At 29.7% G+C, this 14,821-nt stretch overlaps 5 protein-coding genes across 6 annotated transcripts in view; 2 read left to right on the top strand and 3 right to left on the bottom strand.

The window, feature by feature from the left end:
• The window catches only part of LOC130667779 (uncharacterized), a 140,564-nt gene that overhangs the window by 47,443 nt on the left and 78,300 nt on the right, over positions 1 to 14,821 (top strand). The gene's annotated exons all lie outside the window — the stretch shown is intronic.
• Positions 1 to 14,821, top strand: part of LOC130667653 (serine/threonine-protein kinase 11-interacting protein) — a 45,271-nt gene that overhangs the window by 6,086 nt on the left and 24,364 nt on the right.
• Positions 2,682 to 3,918, bottom strand: LOC130667752 (GATA zinc finger domain-containing protein 10). The gene has a single exon (XM_057469583.1). It carries the CDS (start codon positions 3,850 to 3,852, stop codon positions 2,974 to 2,976), a length of 879 nt encoding a protein of 292 aa, XP_057325566.1. The 5' UTR covers positions 3,853 to 3,918; the 3' UTR covers positions 2,682 to 2,973.
• LOC130667669 (protein PFC0760c-like) lies at positions 5,797 to 7,659 on the bottom strand. The gene has a single exon (XM_057469433.1). The coding sequence runs from the start codon at positions 7,642 to 7,644 to the stop codon at positions 5,812 to 5,814; it is 1,833 nt and encodes a 610-aa protein (XP_057325416.1). The 5' UTR covers positions 7,645 to 7,659; the 3' UTR covers positions 5,797 to 5,811.
• LOC130667724 (uncharacterized) lies at positions 9,048 to 12,141 on the bottom strand. 2 transcript variants are annotated; one of them, XM_057469541.1, is made up of 2 exons: positions 11,318 to 12,141; positions 9,048 to 11,247 (listed from the first exon to the last, which is right to left on the bottom strand). In XM_057469541.1, the coding sequence occupies exons 1-2, from the start codon at positions 12,125 to 12,127 to the stop codon at positions 11,146 to 11,148; spliced, it is 912 nt and encodes a 303-aa protein (XP_057325524.1). In that variant the 5' UTR covers positions 12,128 to 12,141; the 3' UTR covers positions 9,048 to 11,145. The 2 variants fall into 2 exon arrangements, with proteins under 2 accessions (XP_057325524.1, XP_057325533.1); XM_057469550.1 differs by having other exon boundaries at positions 9,049 to 11,751; positions 11,844 to 11,980.

Genomic DNA, 14,821 nt, shown 5'->3' with positions numbered 1-14,821 from the left:
TCTCAAAAAGCACAGAGAGAATACGGAAAGTTTTTATAAACAAATAATTAAAATTTTTAAACATTGCGAAATATATGTGTGATACCACATATGAAAGGTGGAAAAATATAGAGTAGATTGTACTGAAAAAAATAAGTATAAAAAATTTTAATAAATACAAAATAAATATTATTTTGAACGACATAAGGTTAGCTTGTAATAATAATAATAACAACAATAATAGTCATAATAACAAATGAGTTAAAATAATTATAATTATAATTTTTCCAAAGTTAAAATTATTAATTTGCATTAAGTAAAGAAATTAAAATGATTTCAATTATTCGTAATTTAAAATTTAAAAACTCAATAATTAAAAATACTTTGTGTTAAAAATTTGTAATTTAACGAATTCCCCGTAATAATTTTTAGCCAAAGATGAACATCGTAGATGGAAATGTATAAAACTTGCAATTACTATTTCTGTCAGTAGTTTTGCAATTTACTACACAACAACTACTTGTTCTTATTTTTTAACACTGCTTTCATTTAACTATTCACAAGACAAGTGCGATTTAACGCGTATTTCCTCCACTGCAGGCGCTTCAATAGTTTCGATTGTCCCCACCCTATACTCCGCACCCTGCCAATACACAACATTAAGCTATGCGACCTGTGTTGAAGACGCATTCACGGCGAACTATATTATTTTATACTTAATAGAAAATGAATTATGATTGGTATTCAACTCAAAGTTCCATAAAAAATCACCAATCAAAAATTATTCTGCTGCTTTACTGCTTGCTGGTAATGACGGCAGTGGCGGACAAAAAGGAACTAGTGAGTATACTAAAGTGAATTTTGAGGAACGATCGGATACGTATCCGACAAAAGACATAGTTCATGGAACTATACAGGTCCGGAACTACCCACTTCTAGTTTCGACTCCATGGTCTTAAGGTAGTACTACCGGTTTTAGAATTGACGTTCAGAATTTAATGAAACTTGGCATATTGGTACTTTATAATATCATAATTACGCAATTAAATTTTTGGAGGCCTACAGAGCACTGAAAAAAAGATATTAATATTTATAAATTTTTGCGTTTAATATTGATCCTTATGGGAAATCACAGACTTTATTTTATTTCACAAAACTGGACGTTGAGATTTCTATAATTTTGGTATCAATAGAAAGAGAAAAATTTATTGAATATTATGTGCAAATAAAACCATAAACTCAGAGCCTGTGATAAGAACAATTAATAAATGATTGAGAAAAAAGTACTAGTCGACTTAAATGTGGCAACGCCGCAGAAGAGGTTAGGACGCGCGCGAAATTCAAACATGCACCAATGCGGTATGTGAGAATATCAGTGTGACTTGTTTCAGATTTTTTTTATATACCTTTTCGGTAACTCTTTTACCTTTCCAACGAAATACTTTTTTTGTGCAGTTTATTAAATTTAACTCCGACATTTTTGATAATAAACATACGCAAGTGATAATTAGTGTAAAAATAAACAAATGTATGCGCAATAGATTTCCGCGCATAAACTCATATGTTGAGTGAAACAGAATGTATTTCTGTCTCTTAAGTTTTTATGCGGCGTTGCCAAATGAAAATACTACTCTAGCCAAATTACACATAGCACTAATTTGACACCTGTGGTAACGGTAGTACTACCTTAAGATAGTAAAAAATAATGATAATAATATAGATCCATAGAGATAAAAGTAGCTTTTTAGGAAAGTCGAAAGTTAAAATTCATTACTTCTAGGAAAATTGAGATTGAAGAACGGGATTGGGTTCCAATTATAGGTTAGGGTGTAAGGAATAATTTTCATGTATGTTTGATCAAGCTTTGATCAATAGTTTTCGAGATTCCGATCTACAGAGATAAGGGCTTTTAATATTTTTGAAAAAGAACTGATGCAAAATAGAAAAATAATAAAAAAAATTTTATTTCTCCACCGAAAAAGTAAGTCTCAAAAACATTATAATGTTAAATATATTTTATTAAAAAAATACTAGCGCAAATCAATATTTGCATTATTTTCAATATTTATTACCAAATATGTAGTATTAATCACAAAATGGTATTTATACTATATGTTTATCTGGAAAATTGCTATATTATAACTTTCATTACTATTTTTGTATTCTTTATTAACCCGCCAGCACTCCCGTTATGAGCATTTTGCTCACAGGACACTATTCAACTTATAGGATGTCACTGTCGCGCAAGCGAGACACTAAAAATCACGGGAGTGCTGACGGGTTGATCGAACAGCAAATTCTACAAAGAAAATATTAAATTATTACTAAACGTGGAGTAATACATTCCATTATACGGTTTAACAATTTTTATTTTGTAAAAATAAAAAATTGAACTGAAAGTGTGTATTAAATAATATACAATAGGAAACAGTTACTATCCGTATATCCCTATCTCTTTTTCTATGTGCATTTCTGTTCATATTTCTTAATAAAATTATTTCCACGGCCATTTTATAGTCGTCCCGGAGAAAGCTTGGGATTTTTTCGCACCGTTATTCTTTTCTCCTCTATTATAATATCCTGAAAAAGATATGATGCGCATGCGCAAAACCCAATATCGTAGTAAAGAAGGGTTAATTGTGGTAGGACAAAAATCCCAAACTTTCTATGAGACGACTATAGTTTCAATTAAAAAAAAAAAATTATAATTAGTAAATTTTTCATCAATTTCATAAGTAAATTATCAGGGGTTCGTACTTCTCTCTCTATTACACTTAAGTCCACGAACGATACTATCTTTGTTGCACTTGTGCAGTAATTGGAAACTTTGGCCGAGTTTTTCTCTTAAACAAACGAATATTGTCAAACAATTTAAGCGCACTTCGCTAGATTAGACAGTAGTGCATCAATGTGCGGTCGGTATTTTGTCTTTAGAGATTTTGTTTCCGAAAAAAACTCAGCCGAAAATATCTGATAACCCCTGTAATTGTAAATTTATTCTTCCATCGCTATTTCTTGTTCATTTTGAGATTCTTCATTTTGAGGTTTTTCATTTTGAGGTTCTTTTTTTTGAGATTCTTCATTTTGAAGTTTTTCATTTTGCGGTTCTTTATTTTGAAGTTCTTCATTTTGAAGTTTTTCATTTTGCGGTTCTTTATTTTGAAGTTCTTTATTTTGAGGCTTTTCATTTTGAGGTCCTTCTTTTTGAGGTTCTTCATTTTGAGGTTCTTTATTATGAAGTTCTTCATTTTGAGACTTTTCATTTTGAGGTTCTTCATTTTGTGGTTTTTCATTTGGTGGTTCTTTATTTGGAGGTTTTGCATTTCGAGGTTCTTCAGTTTGGCCATTGTCATCATTATCACTACTGACATTACTACAAACGTTCAATTTCGATTTCAAAAGCCAATCAGTCATAGCTAAAGCATTATCATTGACACAATTATTTTTATCCGGATTTTCATGATTGCTGCATTTAGTTTTCATTTCTTGGTTAATAACATACCCCAAATCATTCATACAAATGATATTTTTTTTTCTCCTATAAAGAACATACTTTAACAATATATCTTTTTTCCCTAAATCACTGACGTATATACATTTCATAGTTCTTAAATATTTATTCAAACCAAAAATAGATAAATTGTACTTGTAAGAACCTGCTTTAAAATTAATACCATATATTTCGTAAAACTTTTTATATTCATTTTTAGTTACCTGTTGTAAATTGTGCCATTCACATGGTGGTTGTACGACATTAAATATTTTACGAATAATTTTATTATCTTTATTTATGTAGTAAATACTAAATTCTTTTACACCAAATTTATCATCTGGAATTTTGTATCCACAGAAGTCAATAACTGCTTGCATCATGTCAATTTAATTATATTAATTAATTGAAATATATTAATCAATCAATATTATTGTAATTGTAATAAATTAAATGTTTAATTACTACTAAATAAGTAATAAAAAAAAAAAAAAAACTATCTTTTAAATTTTGTTTATTCTCAATTTTCTGGAATTTCAATTCAATAAGTCGATAGCTCACAATTTTAAATCGTAATTTGGAGCATAAGCAATCGATAGATCGAATCTAGTATATCGAATTTAAAATCGGTGTCTTAAATTTTGAATGTATATTTATACAAAATTTTATATCCATGTATCGAACTTGATAAAACGATGGTTCAAATTAAATGAATCGATGTATTGAATTTTGAATTCCCACCCTAATTTTAAATCGATTTATTGATCAGACAATAAATAGACCTATAATTATTTAAACTAATGCATAGAAGTTCTAAGTAATTGATCAATTTTCTCAAAAATAAAAGAGTCAAAAATTTTCTTATCAATTTCTCAAATTTCAAATTTTAAATGCTTATCAATAATAAAAATTCCTACAAATCCACGTTAATTTTTTTGTCTTAATTCCAATTAAATATTCCCGAGCCCCGTTCGGTCCACCAGCTACAACTGGAACCATCTAAACCGATTCCAAAAGCTAAGACAGCGTCTATACCCAAAATAATTTCATACCCAAGCTTTGGAACAACTCTGACATCTAGCTCTATCAATTCATCATTAACAACCAGCGGTAAAATTACCGAGGACTTAATTTTCATAACATGTCCATCTGCCCCAATTGCCAATCTTCGATCTGAACTCGACATTCCGGTTGTTTCGATCCAATCCTCATATAGTTCCCTAACGCACGTGACAGTTGAACCCGTATCCAACAGCGCATTGAATATCCGTCCTTTGATTTTGACCGGAATTAATATACGATTTTCTGGCAATCGGCCAATTGACTTTTTCTTATTAATACTCAAAGTTTTGCCATCAGCAACGTAACGTTTTAACCAGCGTAACATAATTTGTGAATTGTCAATAGCACAATTACTATTTGACTTATTATGATGATGACAATCCGTTGATTTTTTAAGGGCAATTTTAAAACCCAAATTTTCTAGGCATTCAATATCATCACGTTCGCCTATAAATAGTTCCAATAATTTTTTTTTGTACGTATTATTAACGTAAATATGCTTCGCTGTTTCAAAATAATTATTCAAAATTTTTGTCGCATCATCATGATTCGTCGTACCGGCTTCCCAATGAATTCCATATTTTTGATAGAATTTACTATATTTATCTTTATATTCTTGGGGTAAATGTTCGAACTCGTAAGGCGGCTTGACGAGCAGCTTTAAATTATTTTTATCAGCAGTACTGTTTTTTCCGGCAACGATGGCACTGAATTCTTTTATCGCGTACGTGTGATTTGTCAGATTATAACCATTGAAGTCGACGACAATGTGATTTTTGTAATGATTCATTTTTAAATAATATGACTGTCTTCTATAGATATCGATATATTTATTGTAAAGTTTGTCTGTAAAATATTGGTCGTTGTGACATTTGGAATGATAGTTATTATGTTGATTATTCATTGTCTCTGTAAAGACTTAGGTTATTTAAACATAGATTATGAGTAATGAGTCTAGTAATAGATGCATAGAGATCGAAAACAAAAGAACAGGAATTCTAACGTATTCTTTATGAGTAGTTAGCAAGTTAGATGGATTATTCCTACTCTGACAGGGATTTTCATTATGGCAACATCGGAATTTCCCCTACATGAACATTGAAAGAACATTCATTTTTTTTCTGTGTAGCTAGCATTTACTTGAATCTAACAATTTATTTGTTTTTAAATTTAGAATTTTTTATGCAAAAAAATTTTTTCTTTAAATTACTCAATATTCTCAGATAAATTATAAATTCTATCATTTTAAACTAAAATTTTATAGCAAACTTATTAATCAATTATAATCTTATTCTTCTCATAAAATTTTGCTTATTTAATTTTTCTCGAACTTTATCTTCAATTTTTCGTTTCAATTTATTGAAAATACTGTTTTTATTTTTATTAACCATACCAACTTTATCACCATTAATATGACTATTGGCATTAGTACTACTAATAATAATGTTATTATTATTATTATTATTATTATCATTATCATTATCATTATTATCATTATTATTATTATTATTATTATTATTATTATTATTATTATTATTATTATTATTATTATTATTATTATTATTATTATTAATATCATTACTATTTAATGTTCTACGATTAGTTTTGTACCGCCGAAGCCACTTTAACATAATGATAGAGTTATCAAATGCACAAATACTATCTTTTTTATCATGATAAGGACAGTTAGTAATATCTTTCGGTCTAACTCTGAAACCTAAATCTTCCAAACAAATAATATTATAACTCTCACCAATAAACTTCTCCAATAATTTTTGCTTTGACAAATTTCTTACATAAATATGCGTCGCTCTTTTACAATAATCTGTCAAAATTACCGAAACTTTTTCATAATCGGTTGTACCAGTTTGCCAATTGATACCATAATTAACATAAAATCTACTGTACACACGCATAAAATTCAGCGGTAATTGTGCGACATCTGTAAACGGAGGTTTAACTATCAGATACAAATTGTCTGGATCCCCCTCACTTTTGTTTGCAACAAATGCACTTAATTCTTTAATTGCGTAGACGTTATTTGGCAAGTTGTAACCGCTGAAATCAACAACAATATGCTTTTTTGGAACTTTAACTTGACGGCTAATCGTTGGTTTTTTTTCGATCAACCAATTTAGCATTTTCAAAACATTGTCATTAGCACAATTATTTTTGAATGCTTGTTTATGATAATGACAATTTGTTGACATTTTAGGTTTGAGTTTGAAGCCCAAATCAGTCAAATAGATAACTTCGGATTTAAGATCCTTTTTAAGATAATTTATCAGTAATTTATGTTTATTTTTGTCACTTATATAAATTTTGTTAGAGTTACGTAAAATATTCTTAAAATCATTTCTGATTGTTTCGTTATCAAGAGTTCCGGTTTCCCAATCGATTCCAAATTTTTCAAAATATAGTTTATAATTATCTTGGGCCGTTTTATCTAATTTCTCATATGTACTTGGAGCTGTTGATACTTCAAACATAGTTGAAATTACCTCTTTTTCATCATTAAATACATACAATGAGTATTCTTTTATTATATATTTATTGTCAGATAGAAAGTAACCATTAAAATCTATAACAATGTTTTCTTTTTTTGAAGGGCTAATGTTGCTATCGATCTTTGCTTCTGTTATCCAACTCAGCATTCTTAAAACATTATCATTTGCGCAATTATTTTTAAATTTTTGATCATGATAATGACACTGAGTTGACATTTTTAATCTGAATTTAAAACCCAAATCGGTTAAATAAATGAATTTGAATTTTAGATCCTCGTTCAGGTAATTCGCTAACAAGTCATGTTTCAATTTGTTGATAACGTAAATTACTTTTACGTCAGGTAACTTGTGCCATAAATTGTTGATAATCGATTCACTATCGCGAGTGCCAGTTTTCCAACCGATTCCAAATTTATCATAATATTCTTGATAATTTTTTTGGGTTGCTCGAGATAGTTCCTTCCATTTCATTAGAGGTTTCGATACTTCAAGGTTATTGAGGACTACTTCATTGGTTCCATCGCGAATTAAGTATAATGAGTATTCTTTTATTTCATATTTATTATTGGAAAGAAAGTAACCGTTGAAATCGATGATCGCGTTCATTGTAAATTTTTAACAATTTAGTTATCTTCTATAATTGTAAGTTTGTTTGATGCAATCTTTTATGATAAGTCTTTAGTGAATGAGTTAGTTGCAGTAAGATTTATTAGAAGATTTTCAATTAGCAATGACATTAATGTGACGCATTTAATAATTGACAAATAGTTACCTATAAAGTAAACTGAAGTGAACGGATAATATCTTATACATCTTGTGGAATTGTTATTATACTCAAGTGTTGCCAATACACGACAATATAATTTTCGATCTCACCAGATGTATACTAGTACATTGCATAGTTTGTGGAGTAGGTGAGTCTTTATACGGAAAAAAAAATGTTTTTAACACGAGTCGTAGGTGCCCAATTGCACATGCACAAGCGCCAGTGAGTGCTTAGTGTATATCGGAGACAAGTGTTAAGAACATCGTGTTTGACGAATAATGACAGCCCAAGTGCAATGTACTATACTTTATTCAACAAATGTCTGATTTTTGCGAATTATTATATCACCAAAGTAAACCCTAAATCGGGTGAGGTTATATATATTTCTAGTTCTTGACTACTAGTTCTCACCACTCAATTTATGTTTATTGTTTATTTCATTTTAATTAATAAAAAATAATCAACGTATTTATATATTGAAACCAACATGAAATTTGTTGGATTGATAGTACTACTCATTCCAAATATATTCAGTGTCGAGATTTTTTGTTCTTTTGATAATAGTAGAGATTGTTTTTGAGAACGGTCGATAATTACTTGAGAGAAATGTAACTGTGGATTCAAATGCGTTTGTTTATGACCACCATAATCAAATACTATTGAGGAACACAGGACGCCATTTGCTTTTTGACAAATTATAAAACCAACAATCGGTAATATATAGGTGAACGTTGCATTAATTTACACATGCGTCGCTGATTCATTGAATTTGCATTTGTAGTCCAGAGATTTTGGTCATGATAATAAGGTAGCTAAATTCAAAGTGACTTCATAAAAAAGGGAGACTTTATTTTAAATAATAATTATAATCATCGAAAAAAATTTTCAATTAAGTTGCAATTTTTTATTAAAATATTACTACTTCTCTTTATTATAAAGAGTTTCATGAACAGAAAAAAATCTTTTCAAACTTACTGTGCAATTAAAAAGAAATGGTCTGCTTTGCAACACTGAAAAATAGTCTGCTGTGCGACTGAAAAGCTTTTGTCTGCTGTGCGACAACAAAAAAAATAGTCTGCTGTGCGACTAAAAATAAATTGTCTGCTGTGCGACACCAAAAAAAATAGTCTGCTGTGCGACTAAAAATAAATTGTCAGCTGTGCGACACTGAAAAGAAATTGTCTGCTGTGCGACACTAAAAAAAATTGTCTGCTGTGCGACACTAAAAAAAATTGTCTGCTGGGCGACACTAAAAAGAAATTGTCTGCTGTGCGACACTGAAAAATACAATACTCAGAACGGCATTGATGCACGATTTAATTAATCTATCCAACAACGAAAACTCAGATAATTCAACGAATGTATATAGTAGTCACGAAATTGTTTTAAAACACGTGACATGAAAAAGTCTGTGTACGAACAGCCGTGTCCTAATTTGATGAAAATGCGTCGAAACTAGAGATTTCAAGCTACAATATGCCTTTTTTTTTTTTTCGATACGATTATTTTTCACGAAGTTACAGCCTTGCAAAAATCACAAAAAAAATTTCTAAAATTTTTCTGTTCCTTTAATTTATGGCATGAGTGTATATATATCAAATTTTACTAAATATAGATAAACAAATGCATGGAAGTGATCGAGTACTAGTTCCTTGATCAGGTAGTAGATCTTTTACCTTCTTTCATATTAAAAATTATACTTCTTCCGTTTATATATATCACCAAAATTTAAATTTATATTCAAATATTCATTACGTATTTTCAATTTATACATTATATTTTCTTGTAACCACTTTGTCATACTCCGCGAAATATCACGTGCACATATATTTCTATGGGGATTGTCATGACTTTTGCATTTAGTAATCATTGTCAGTGGTACATTGTAGCCAAATTTATTTAAGCAAACAAATGTACAATTAAGATCGCCAATTAATTTTCTCAATAAATTTTTCTGCTGTGAATTTCTAACGTAAACGTACGTCGTAAATTTAAAATAATTTTTTAATTCTTCTTTTAATTTTTTATAAACGCAAGTACCAGCAGTCCAATCAATCCCGTACATATCGTAAAAATAATCATAAGAAAATTTGTAGGCTAATGGCAATTGTTCAAAATTTTCAAAAGGCGGCCCAACAATCTTATAATTACTGTCAGATAAATTACCATTAACATTAAGTGAATAAGCAGAAAATTCTTTTATTCCATACACGTCATGGGGTAAATCATAACCTACAAAATCTACAATCGTATGGATTTTTGCACGATAAATTTCTGCATAAAATTTTGAATTTTTTACCCAATTCAACATTTTCAAAACATCATCATTAGCACAAATATTTTTTCGAGACTTATGGTGACTGCAAGTTGTAGGTCGTTTAGACTCCGCAAAATATCCTAAATCATCTAAATAAATGAATTTATATTTTTTATTATCTTCAATATCATTTCTAATATAGTCTAGCAATAATTTTTTTTTTATCTTTATCACTGATAAAAATGTTATTACTGCGTTTCAAATATGCATTTAGAACTTTAGAATTTATTTTGTAGTCTTGAGAACCGGTATCCCAGTCGATTCCAAATTTTAGCTGATAACGTTGATAATTTTGTTGAGTTTCTGGGTCTAGTTCATCCCAACTACAGGGAGCTGTTGATACTTCGAAATTATTTTGAATTACATTACATGATTCTGCATGAATCAAATATAAGGAGTACTCTTTTACTTTAAATTTATTTTGCATAAAGTAACCATTGAAATCTATAATAGCGTTCATTATTTTACTACTTTTTTATTAAATTATATTTATATAATCAGTTGTCTATAAATATTTACATTGGAATTTTCATATTTTATTATAAATCTTTGGCCATTAAATTATTTGTCTAAAAGTTAATTTTGCAAATATTTTATTCCCTAAGTAATTTGTTTGTCTCATTGAATCGGTTTCACTGAAAAAGTAATAATATATTACACAACTAGCTTACGATCTTCGGGAAAAACAGTTTAGATCTACGAGATCGAAAATAAGAAATAGATCTCAGAAGTTCACTGATTTCGAATGTACGATGGTTTTATGATCTACGGTGATCCCAAAGGTATCTACGGATCTCAGCAAATTATCGAAGATTTCACATTAAAAAAAACGATAAAAATTTTATTAAATTTCTAATTACAGCTCTGAGCTTTCGACAGATGATTGAAAATGTTTAAACTTTATATACAAGTTAATTTATTATTTTTATTTTCTGTACATAATCCCTCACTTTATTTGACAATCTATCCACATAGTCATAACGTAACGAAGCTTTGTACATATTGGTTAACTCTAACCAATTTTTCATACTCTTCGAATTATCGCGAGCGCAATTATTTTTATCTTCCCTATCGTGGCTGGAACATTCAGTTGACATTTTTGGTGGTATATTGTAACCAAATTTATCTAAACAAATAATGTTATAATCACTACCAATAATATTTTTTAATAAATTCTTTATTTGTGAATTTCTTACATATATGAACGTCGAGTTGACAACGTAATTACGTAACTTCATTTTAAAATCTCGATAACGATCGACACCGGAATTCCAATGAATACCATATTGATCGTAAAAAGATTCATAACAAATTTGATAATATATCGGTAATTTCTTAAAATCAATCGGATGTTTTAGTAATGAGTAAAAAGTGTTTGTTGTCATGAAAAATTCATTTAACGCTTCCATATAAAATTCTTTTATTGCAAATATATTATCTGGCTTTAGATAACCAATAAAATCAATGATAATATGCATTTTGGATCGATAATCACTCTTATATAAATTTGATGTTTTTAACCAATCAGTCATAGCCACAAGATTATCATGTGCGCAATTGTACCTTTTTGGTTGGTCATGATATTTACAGATTGTTGATTTTTCACGTTTTATTGTATATCCCAGATAATCTAAACATTTTATATTATTAATTTTATTTTTATTCAAGTCTGAAATGATATGATGTATCAATAATTGTCTTTGCTTAGAAGTACGAACATACACATGATGAGCGAGTGACAGTTGCGTATTTATACTTATTGAAATACTGCGATGTGATTTGGAACCCGTGTCCCAGTGGATACCGTGATTTTTGTAATATTTTAACTGATACATTTTTTTGTTCCTGCTTTCCAATTCTTCCCATCGAAATTCTGGTTTCAAGACATTATGATCATTGGAAGTAATGTGACATGTATTTCTGTCAATGTGAAACAAAGAATATTCCTTTACGTTAAATTTGTTATCGGGAAGAAAGTAACCATTGAAATCGATAATTACGTCCATTGTAGGTAATTATATTTATTTTTACAACAAAACTTCTATAAGAAATGTTGAAAAAGTTTCAATGCTTGACAATAAATTTTCAGTCATTGCGGAAATTGCCATGTAGATGTTTATGTCAATTATCTATTTTCCAATTGATCAATCAAGTTGATTCAACGATTAGTATAGATGACATAGATAATAATTAGAAATTATATTGTTAAATATTTATTACAACAACTAATAATTATATTGGAGTGATATTAGTAGTTAATTTTTCGTTAGCTTTTGATCTTGTTTTATAACTAATTGACCTGGTATCATGGGCCAGTGTTTACAACGAGGATGTTAACCTCAAAAAGTAATTTCACGTTATGTTTATATTTTGTATATTGTTTATAATGAATAATTTAATGTATTTGGATAGAACTTTATGTATGATTTATAACTAATTACTATAATGTAATTATGTTTTAGATCTCCTGAAGAAGTTGGAAAAAAACCAACGAAACGTTAGGATATTTTTGAAAATGTAACATTCTAATTTTTTGTTGTCCAAGTTCCCGAGAAAAATGTCCCTTAATTTATTAGAAATTATTTGTTTCCGGAAATAATTCCTCTGAACCCTTTATAATTTAAAATTTTTTTAAATTGGCCTTGTATATTTTCGATCTCTAATATATTTGCTTTGACTAGAAATTACTCCATACAATATAAACGGTTTTTGTCCTTCATAGTCCCCTTTACAAGGAAAACTTATAGAAATATTGTAAATATTATTTGCTTCCAGAAAAGATACTTCCGAACCGTTTAAAAATTGAAAATTATTAAAAAGTAGCTGTATGTTTTTGACCGCACGTATATTATCTTGCGTTGGAAATAAATTTACTCAACACAAATATTTCCCGATCTTGATAGAAACTATCGAATCAATCAATTTAAAAATCTAATCAGCTCTAGAACTCGATGAAAGCTTTCGATTGCCACCTCAACTGTCTCAATCGGTTAATTCGTTCGCGGGATATCGTGGGAGAAAGAATTGGTAAAAAACGGTTTATTCGAAAGCAATGGAATACAACCGTAATTTTGAGCTCGAAGAGCTCGAAAATGTATTCACAACAACGTTTACGAGCTCAAAGAGCTTGAAAACAGCGGGAAGTTTGGGGGCTGGCCTGCAGGGCCAACCGATGCCCAGATTTTTTTTTTCGTTATCGGCAATCATCCGTATTGGGCGATACGCCAGGTACTGTCGTTATTTTATATTGTTCTCATGAATTTCTAACGCGCTAAAGCCTAGTCGAGTACCTAACACGACTTCCCGAAGCAGGGACGGGGCATGGTAGAGCAAGCCTGATTTTGCTGAGACTCGAACTCATGAACCCTGCATCTAAGATCTCAGACTCCCTGAATAGTCCAGTCGAAACTGGTGTCTTACACTGTTAGGCCACAACACTTCGCCTGGACTACACCTTATATTTGTACAGACGGAGCTGAAACTCTGTAGCGGACTTCGCTACACTTCATGCTAGTAAAGAGAGGCGGATTCTTTCCAAACTTCTCTTATATCTGTGTGTTTGGCCAGTTGTTGTACACCTAATAATAACTGAAAATTTATTTAAAAAAATTTTTTGTGGTTTAGTAATTCACTTAATTTAATATAATCATTGAAAATTAATCACTAATCATAATAACCATACTCCCTAATTTTTTTAGTCTGAACATAGTAATAAATATCACTTGAATACTTATTGCGGTTTATTTCGATGTACATTTGTTTTTCTTGTAGCCACTTTGTCATAGCATATGCATTTTTTAAAGCACAATAACTCTCCTTATTAACGTGATATGTGCATTCAGTTACCAGTACTGGGGGTAAATTATAGCCGAATTCGTCCAAACAAATTATTTTCAAATTACAATTACATGCGAATAAGTCTTTTATGTAACTCATTAATAATTTTTTTTTGTTGTAATTTTTAACGTAAACATAAGCTGCATCTTTGAAATACTTTTTAATTATTTTACGTGAGGCATTGAATTCACAAGTACCGAACTCCCATGGTATGCTATAGTGTTCATAAAAATTACTATAACTAGTTTTATAAGGCTCTGGCATAGAATGATAATCGTCAAATGGAGATTTTACTAGTTGAAGATCACTGCCGGTTTCTTTGCCATTTTCATCCATAAAGCGACATGAAAATTCTTTTATCGTGAATGTACGATAGGGCATGTTATAGACTGTAAAATCGACAACCATATGCAATTTGCTACGATAATGATCATCGTAAAATTTCGACTCTATTAACCATTCGAACATTACGTCAAGATTATCTTTCGCGCAATTATTTTTGTATCCAAAACTATGATAAGAACACGTGGTTGACCTTCTGGGTTCAACTAGAAATCCTAAATTCTCTAGACAAATAAAATGATATTGATTAATATCTTCATTGAGGTTAAGGTACTTTTTAAATAATTTTTCTTGTCTCTTATCGTGTACGAAAATATGTTTGGCTTCAGAAACTAGTTCAGTTAATTGCTGTGTTACAAATCGATCGTGTTTGGTACCGGTATTCCCCGCGATTCCATATATTTCAAAGTAGTCTTGATAATTTTCTTGCACATTTTCACTCATGTTTTTGTATCCCAAAGATAGTTTCGCTACTTCGTGATATTGATTGCCCGATTTCAAACCAGTTTCATTATCAAATG

This window comes from Microplitis mediator, chromosome 1 (assembly GCF_029852145.1).
Source record: "Microplitis mediator isolate UGA2020A chromosome 1, iyMicMedi2.1, whole genome shotgun sequence".
NCBI lineage: Eukaryota > Metazoa > Arthropoda > Insecta > Hymenoptera > Braconidae > Microplitis > Microplitis mediator.
The sequence above is the reverse complement of the archived record's forward strand: the minus strand, read 5'-3'. Positions and strand labels throughout refer to the sequence as shown.